This window comes from Sinocyclocheilus rhinocerous, unplaced genomic scaffold (assembly GCF_001515625.1).
Source record: "Sinocyclocheilus rhinocerous isolate Xijiao unplaced genomic scaffold, SAMN03320098_v1.1 scaffold324, whole genome shotgun sequence".
In the NCBI taxonomy this organism is placed as follows: Eukaryota; Metazoa; Chordata; class Actinopteri; order Cypriniformes; family Cyprinidae; genus Sinocyclocheilus; species Sinocyclocheilus rhinocerous.
In genome coordinates, this window is record NW_015644072.1 from 611,540 (window position 1) to 620,913 (window position 9,374).

Here is a 9,374-nt window from a genome sequence, read left to right on the forward strand (position 1 = left end):
TAATGTGGTTTTTTTACCTTAAACCACATAAACACATTTCATTACACCAAATACACAACATAATGTTCTTTTTAGCAACGTCATATGACCCCTTTAAGATGTTGCAGCAGAACACAGACATGCCAGTTTTGACACAATATCAATACTATTTTGTAACACAGGAATGTTAGGTATGCAAGTAGCCTACAAAATATTAACTGAAATATTGATGAAAACTACAAAAAAAAAAAAGTGTTGTCCTCCAGTATGTAAATACTTCAGAAAGTCCACTTGTTCTGTACAATTGCACAACTTTAACTATCAGTCTCACGTGATTAGAGTTAATAGTGACACTGCATGCCTCTTGAAACTACTTAAATGCACACATATACAAAAGTGCCACAGTAGTACTTTTTTTTTGTATCATGTGTTTTCATGTATGCATACATGCATATGGTAATCATTCAGTACCATGGTATACAATAGGGTCCAAGATTAGATCACTATGGAAAATATATTCGCCTATTTTTATTTGTGTGAAAAGTTAAACTGCAAATTAATTCGACAGTTAATTAGTATTTGATCTGTCCACATTTTGCATTTATGAAATCACTCATGAACTCCTGCAGAACTTGATGATCCATGTTATCTAGCATGATGTGACAAAAGAGTTCACGTCACACATTTGCAACTGTTTGACAAATTAAAAGTTGTCGGAATAAAAAAAAAAAAAAAAGTAATTGCGACCGGAGAAAATAGTCATAATTGTGAGATAAAAACTCTAAATTAAATTTTTTCCCAGTTTTTTTTATAGTATGGAAAAAATGCTGTGCAATTCAATGGCTACTGTCAACTGTTTGGTTACCAACAGAAGAAAGTAATTCATACAGATCTGGAACAACTTCAGGTTGTGTAAACCACATAATTTTTATTAAACATATTTTTGGGTAACCTGTCCCTTTAAATTAGTTTTTGAGTCCCAGATTTTCAATGTGGTCCCAGACTTTTGCACAGCATATCAAAGTGCCATTGTATTATCATCTACAATCACTGCACCATGGTTCTGCAACATGAAAATGCATAACCAAGACATTTTAAATAGTAAAGGATAGTGAGGGTTACAGCTGTTGGGTTAACCATCATGAATCAGAAGCTGTTCCAGCTGTAGAGAGCAATGCATGTGAGAGACCACCCCCTTCTCCGAGGACTCCTTATCAACATTCACTCTTTGACTGCACTGATTCTTGCACAATCAGCAGTTCTTTAAATATATAACACTGAAGTCACGACAGAGTCGATCTCTTCAGTCGCTGCGCGTTGATACAACCCCACACCACATCTGTCAACACTCAACAATCCACCATGACCACCGAGCAGCCGATCTTCTCAAAGGGCGAAAACTGCAAACAAGTGTGGCACGACGCGAGTGCTGACTACAATGAGTCCGACACACACTTGGAGATCATGGGAAAACCCGTTATGGAGCGCTGGGAAACTCCATATATGCACTCTCTTGCAACAGTTGCTGCATCTAAAGGTAATGTCCCATTTAATTCTTGATCAGTGAGTCAATGAAGTAATTCGCTGCGTTACGTTTTTGCTGAAAGTGACTTTATTACGGTCCTATTATATTTAAAAGTGTCCATATGATCTGTCAAAACCCTTTAAACGAGACTCTTGAGACATGGGACAAAACAGGTTCAGCAAGGGTAACTGCTATTAGGTTTAAAAATAAAAATATTTTCCATTTTACTGCAACATTGCGAATTCTATTATGGCGATTCTTAAATGAATCCTTCTGTTGAATCGAATCTTTTGAACAAACCTGTATAGATGATTCGTTCTTGAATCGGTCCTCAGCGGTTCACAAGCCGACAACTCACTGACTCACTGAACCTTGTACTGTCCGAATATGCGTTTATTTACCTACTATATATTAATGTATATAATTAATATTAATGTAGAATATTAATATAGAAATGCTGACGTTGCCTCGTGACCTTCCTTGAGCCTCCGTTACCTAATTAATATGAATCACCTGCTACTAGAATTCCTTGTACCTGAACTTTGAAGTTGTGGCCATCAGATAAGAATGCGTTATCCATAAGTGTGACACAAACACGTGCTTATGCCACGACGACAGATGCAAAACTTCCACAGGCAAACTACAGAAGTAAAACACTAGCCCTGCGTCTCAATGTTCATACTATCCATCCTAAATAGTATGTGAGATTAGAATAAGCGTGTCCCAAAGCATAGTATGTTGAAAAGAGTATGCCAAAAGTCCCCGGATGGTCTACTATTTCAGGTCGATTTTTGAAGTGTGGATCCGAGCACACTCTAATGGCTAATATTGCTCACAATCCATTGCGTTTTGGTGAAGGATTCTGTCCAGAACTACAAACACGAATAAAACGCGTTAAAAACTACAAACATGGCGGATGTGCGCGACCGGTGGTTAGGTAGAGAGGCTTAGAAAAAGGGGTTTGAGTTACTAATATTCAGCATTTAACCTGGTAAAAAATATTTATTTAATGTTATCTGTGTTATATTTAATCTGCAACAGCAATGTAAACGTTTATAAACATCCGTTTGGTCGTTAACTTTTTAATGCATCATTATGCATAAAATATGAGCAGAGTTCTCGGCATGAAAGACCCGGGACTGGCAGATCAACGAGCTACTTCTTTTCTCTCCCATACGGTAGGAAGTTAAATGAAATGCAATGTGGAGGATGTTAACTGTGACAAGATGATTGACAGGCCAGTTTACAGTGACAGGGTGCATGTATCTATGCGACAGAGCGTCCGTTAAAGACGCAGTTGTGTGACGTGATAGTATGTCCCGATCCACAGCGTGCAGTTGATGTATTTCCTCAGCGACCAGCACAGATCAGCTCTAGGCATGACAAAGCGGATATTGTCCTCTTTTGGAAGACCAAACAAAGTAGTTTCGCTTTCACAACGAAGCACACAGCGTCTTTACGACACGGCGGCAACAAAAATACTACAGCCAGAATAAAAGTTACGCCTTCTTTCTTTGCATGAACATTTGGGCGGCGTTATGCAAATCTTCCCACTTGGTGAAGTAGACATGTGGGGGCGTGTTAGAACGAGCCGTTTTAGGTAGGTGTGGCTGACTCTTAATTTTTATAAAGAATATCTCTTTGGATTTGAGACTTTAGTCTTTACAACTTTACAGATCTTCTTTATGCACCAAGAGCTTGTAACACTCCAAAGAGAAAGGAACAATTGAAATCGCATCATATGACCCCTTTAAAGACGCAGTTGTGTGACGTGATAGTATGTCCCAAAGCTTGCCTACTCTTCTACTACACACTTCTTCACCAAAAGAGTACATACTTTAAGGGCGTAGTACAAGTAGGCACATTGAGACGCGCGCCATGAGACGGCGCCCTTGTGCCGCGCGTGCCTTCTGCGTGGTTGCATTGAAATGCGTTTCGTCTGAATATATTCACTCATATTACTAAAATTATTATTTTTCATAAAGGTTATTTATGGTTTCATAATTACAAAGAGCGTGTGTCACATCAATGATTTACAAACTGAATTTCTAGAAATGCCATTCATTTGAGAAGGGCAGGACACATGACCTCTCTTTACTCCTCACATGCCTATTTTTACTCCTTTCTGAAATATCACCTCCTGCAGCTCCAGGGGCAGGACCTTTCCCATGTCAATAATATGGCGTAGTAAAATATATACACTTAATGGACAAAATGTAATTGTAGTAAAGTATGAATAAGAAACCATGTGAATCAGCATAAACAACTAGGTCTCCTCTTGTTTGGGAATGTAGGTGGAAGGGTGCTTGAGATCGGCTTTGGGATGGCCATAGCAGCCACTAAAGTGGAGTCTTTCCCTATTGAGGAGCACTGGATCATTGAGTGCAATGACGGTGTATTCCAGAGGCTACAGGAATGGGCCAAAAGTCAGCCACATAAAGTAAAGGAAATATATCTGATTTGTAGTGAGTTATTATTACAAACCAGTTGATGACTTCTTAAACCAGGGCTGGCCAAACTCGGTCTTGGAGGGCCGGTGTCCTGCAGAGTTTAGCTCCAACTTGCCTCAACACACCTGACTGGAAGTTTATAGGCTGTGTCCGAAATCGCCCCCTTATACCCTCATTCACTATTCCCTACATTAGGTCACTAATTCAGTTCACTAGAAGGAGTGAATGAAAACGAGTAGTGAATTCGGACACTGAGTGCACCGGAAGGAATGCCGCTTTTGCATAGTTTGTGCTTGCTGTTTATGGCGATATCGGACACAGCCTATGCCTAGTAAGAGCTTGATTAGCTGGTTCAGGTGTGTCTAATTAGGGTTGGAGCTAAACTCTGCAGGACACCGGCCCTCCAGGACCGAGTTTGGACAGCCCTGTCTTAAACCATTCATTATTTTGGTTATACTTGCACAGATTGTTCCTCTGAAAGGCCTGTGGGAAGATGTGGTGCCAACCCTACCCGACAATCACTTTGATGGTAAAATCATTTTAATATTTACTATAATGTAAGCAAAATATCTTTTTAAAGATTGTTACAATTTTGTCAAAGGAGGTGAAAAGTGTTTCCTTGCTCATGACTGTACATACAAAATAAGAAAAAATATATATACAAGTCTTTTTTTTTCTTGAAAGAAATTAACTTTTATTCAACAAGGATGCATTAAATAAATCAAAAGTGACAGTAAAGAGATTTATAACGTTACAGAAGATTTGCTGAAAAGAAATGCTGTTCTTTCGAACTTTCTATTCAATAAAGAATCCTGAAAAAAACTATTCTCACAAAAATACGAAGCAGCTCAACTCTTTTCAGCATTTGTAATATTAAGAAATGTTTCTTGAGCAACATATCAGCATATTAGAATGATTTCTGAAGGATCATGTGACACTGAAGACTGGAGTAATGATGCTGGAACTTCAGCTTTGACTCACAGAAATATATAATTTTACAATATATTAAAATAGAAAAGTTATTTAAAATTGTAATAATATTTTGCATTTTTACTGTAATGCAGCCTGTAAGAGACTTTCAAAACATTAAAGAATTTACCAACCCGCAAACGTTTGAATGGCAGTGTAAATTTTGTCTAATAATATACAGTACTGTGCACAAGTCTTAGGCCATTAGTATGTTCACCAAATAAATAAATACATACATACGCGTTATTTCTTTCCTTTGCTGTAGTGTGTCAGTAGGAAATCAGTTTACTAATATTTTATATTACTAATATATTAGTTTATTTACTTTATTTCCAAACACTCTTTTTGACTTTAATTGTAATAATTATAATTCAGTGAGATTTTTTGTATGCAGAAGGAGTCTGACAGCAGCCAGTGCTGCACACAGAGATCTGATCTCGGCATCATCCAGTCTGTCTGTGATTACATGAAGAAACAGAACAAACTTAGATTAAATACAGGACTGTGGCAACATCTCCAAGACCCTTGAAGAAACCTTAATGTAAACTGATATTTCCTAATGACACACTACAGCAAAAGATACAAAAAATAACTGGCTAAAAACCATTTTTTTGTTGGTGAAAATACTAATAGCCCAAGAATTTTGCACAGTACTGTTTGCAATATATTAAATGAGTATTATATAAAGTCATGGAATCGTGACAGATGTGTGAAATTGCATATATTTGTCCTCCAATCAAAGGTATTCTTTATGACACATATCCTTTGTCAGAGGAGACCTGGCACACACATCAGTTCAACTTCATCAAGGTTTGTGGACAGTTACATTGCAACCATTTGAGTTGATGTTTGCTGTGAGTGATCACCATGAACTGTGCTGTCAGGGTCATGCTAACAGACTGCTGAAGCCTGGCGGTGTGCTCACATACTGTAATCTCACTTCCTGGGGTGAGCTGCTGAAAAACAAATATAACCACATCGACAAAATGTTCCAAGTGAGTAACTCAATTCCTGACACACTCCTTCTCACTAAATCCATATCATTGTGCTCTGGTTTTATGATGAGACACTACTTTTTTCTTTTTCTCCCCAGGAGACACAAGTCCCCCACCTGCTGGAAGCTGGATTCAAAAAGGAGAAGATCAGCACCACACTGATGGACATCAGTCCTCCCAGTGAATGCAAATACTATTCCTTTAATAAGATCATCACACCAACTATTGTTAAATAAGAAAAAAAAAAAGTATATAAATCAGAAATCATTCTACTGTCAAATGTCTCTAAAATGGATTTAATTCATTTATAAGGGTAAATTGTATTAAATGCTTTCAAAATGACTAGAAAAAGGTTTTATAAATGACTATTCATAGACATTTTTTTTTTATTGTACTTCATCAAAATAAACACTACATAATTAACATATTGCTACCTGTTGTGCTTAGTCAGTATTGTGAATGTATTCACAGATAAAGTGTTATTTTTAGGTACTATTATAGTTTTTAATTAACATTTGTGACCCTGGAGCACAAAAGCAGTCTTAAGTCGCTGGGGTATATTTGTAGCAATAGCCAAAAAAAACATTGTATGGGTCAAAATGTTTGATTTTTCTTTTATGCCAAAAGATCATGTTCCATGAAGATATTTAGTAAATTTCCTACTGTATTGAAATTGAGAAATTGACCCGTATGACTGGTTTTGGGGTACAGGGACACATTTTATTTTTTTATAATTTCTGCTTTCATGTTAATTTTAGTTTGTTAAAATTCAGTTATTTTAGTACATCAAGTTAAACTAAATGAAAACGAGAAATGTTGCCTTAACTAGCTTAAATAACATAAGTTTTTTAATGTTTTGTTTCAGTCAACATTTTTTTTTCCAAGTAACAAAAACGTTTTTAATGTTTTTAGTTTTAGTTAACTATAAGGCTGCCTCAGAACTCTTGAACGTTTTTTTTGCTCGAGTCAGCTGTTTTGCAGACATCTTTTATCATTACAGTAAACTTTCTTCAGGTATTGTACCACTGAAGTATCCGTAAGTTAGTGTTTTGCTCAAGAAGGTCATTGAAATTCAGCAAATACTACCATGTTATATATGTTTCATTGCATTACAAAATGTGTGTCTGGTAGGAATGTGCCTAAAATGTCAATGTCACATGGCTTCATTTACCTGAATGGGGAGAGTCCAAACCTTATTTACCAGTACATACATACAATTATGAAGGTTCAGTTCGGACCTAATTATTTGTAGATTAAGTCTTTTCTGAACAGACAATGATAACTACTGCACCACCATGACAACACAAATATCTGCATCAAACAGAAGTCAGTGCCCTCGGCGGTGAAGCAGAAAGTCTTTATTATTGTAGCTACAAAGAGGAGGAGCTTGAGCTCAAACCAGAGGAGCTCCTGAGAAAACAGCCTTCTGAGCACAACAAATGACCAGTATTAAATAAACATGACACACAAACACAAATCACACCTCACTTGCGATACCAAATTCTCATTTTCTTTTCTCGCTTGATCTTCTTCTGTAACTGCAGCGTTCCATAAAGCAGAGCCTCTGCTGTTGGAGGACAACCTAGACGGACAAATAATCTTATTATACACTCATTAGAGACAATTCTGATAAAGGCTATAGTAGGACTGGCTGATATGGACAATAATATTTACACTTTTATTTATTTATTTATTTATTTAGTTGACAGGGACATTGTACATTAATAAAACATTCCTGTAAATGTACCAGAATTAGCCAAGGCTATTTTACATCCGTAGTCCCTGGACAAGATGTTACAAGTCACCCTAAAATAAAATGTAATTAAAAATACATACTAAAAAATGTTATAATTACATAGTAATATTGGAACAACAATCGCCGACTTCCAAACACTTGGGAATTTTCCCAAGTGTTTTGGGAAACACTTTTTGTTTTTTCATATCATACAATATTGATAATTACCACAATATTGCTTTGCAATAGGGAATGAAATGCTTTCACAAAGTCGTTTGCACCGCGCTCTTTTGTCACTTAATATTTTATTTTGGTGTGTTAATCTATTAAATTAATTAGTATATAAAACCATGATCATGAATGAAATGCTTTCCACGTGTTTGTTAACCCTTCAGAATGAATGTAAACATAACTTGTTTGTTCACAAGTAAACTCCACAGAGTAGCTACTTTTTAATTTATGCAACCATGAAATCCATTTTATTTTGCCCTAAATTCCGTTTTCCATTAAATTTTTTCTGTAGTCTCTGTTTTATGACTCAATACCAATTCATCATCAACTGGTGTCTAATTAAATGAATGAATACAACTTTAATTGAACCTTAAAGTAAATATAACAATTAATTTACAACGAAACATTGCATTTTTATTTTTATTATTATTTTTTTGTGAAGTGTCTCTCAGAGCAGCTCTGGAGATTGAAGTTCATGTGTTCATGTCTCTCAAACCCTGAAAACATCGTGAGCGTCGCGTGTGCTTGAGTTCATGTATCAGATGAAACCGCAGCACTCATTCACACAGAACACGCAGATCATGCTACAGGTTAAACGAATTGAAACACACCTGGGACGTAGATGTCCACTGGAATGATGCGATCACAACCCCGGACCACTGAATAAGAGTAGTGATAGTAGCCACCACCGTTAGCACAGCTTCCAGAAAGAAAGAAACAAGACAATTTTAGTAGAAAAACATAATGAAGTATGATAAAAATAAACTAGTTTGTCCTGATCAGCTTATTTATGTTTCTCACCTTCCCATGGAAATAACGTATCTGGGTTCCGGCATTTGATCATACACCTGCCATTAGCAAGACATTCATACATTACAGCAGCAGAACAATCATTACACTAAAGCATAATCAGAAATATTAAAGGGATACTTGACCCAAAAATGAACATTTTGTCATCATTTACTCGCCCTCATGTCATTCCAAATCTGCATGAGTTTCTTTCTTCAGTTGAACACGAAAGTAGCATTTTAAATAGGGTTGGGTATCGTTTGTTTTTTTTCTATACCGGTGCAAAATCGATACTTTTAAAACGGTTCCGGTGCCTAAACCGATACTTATTAAAAATAAATACAAATTCTCAAAAAAATTATGGATTGGCCATTAGCACTATAAACACATGATGTCCGTTTCATTCACACTGGACGCCAGAGGGTGCCCTCGCACAGAAAATCCACATATCCAGTCACAGAAGTAAACAACTCATGACCCTCCAGGAAATCCCTTATATGGACAAAGGCATCTCTATTATATCTGTAACTGAAGTAAACAGAACATATAAACGTTTTGAATGATAAAACAAAGACAATAAACACTCGACTGCAACAATATAGTTTATCTGTGTTATTCAAGCCATCTCTGGCATTTTCATAATAATTAAGTATATTTATAATAGGGCGACCATATTTTAGTTTTCCAAAAAAAGGACAGTA

General features: G+C 36.4%; 2 protein-coding genes across 2 annotated transcripts in view; one reads left to right on the forward strand and one right to left on the reverse strand.

Annotated features, from left to right (window-relative positions):
* Positions 1–1,211: 1,211 nt before the first annotated feature.
* On the forward strand, positions 1,212–6,341 carry LOC107757934 (guanidinoacetate N-methyltransferase-like). Its single transcript, XM_016575542.1, has 6 exons — positions 1,212–1,516; positions 3,799–3,944; positions 4,420–4,483; positions 5,666–5,733; positions 5,808–5,918; positions 6,017–6,341. Exons 1-6 carry the CDS (start codon positions 1,342–1,344, stop codon positions 6,152–6,154), a joined length of 702 nt encoding a protein of 233 aa, XP_016431028.1. The 5' UTR covers positions 1,212–1,341; the 3' UTR covers positions 6,155–6,341.
* An 885-nt stretch (positions 6,342–7,226) lies between these two features.
* The window catches only part of LOC107757935 (NADH dehydrogenase [ubiquinone] iron-sulfur protein 7, mitochondrial), a 9,844-nt gene continuing 7,696 nt past the window's right edge, over positions 7,227–9,374 (reverse strand). Inside the window, exons 4-6 of the mRNA XM_016575543.1 lie at positions 8,686–8,732; positions 8,496–8,584; positions 7,227–7,500 (exon numbers count right to left, since the gene is read on the reverse strand). Coding sequence (XP_016431029.1) covers positions 7,403–7,500; positions 8,496–8,584; positions 8,686–8,732 — 234 coding nt within the window. The 3' untranslated portion in view covers positions 7,227–7,402. The remainder of the gene's footprint in view (positions 7,501–8,495; positions 8,585–8,685; positions 8,733–9,374) is intronic.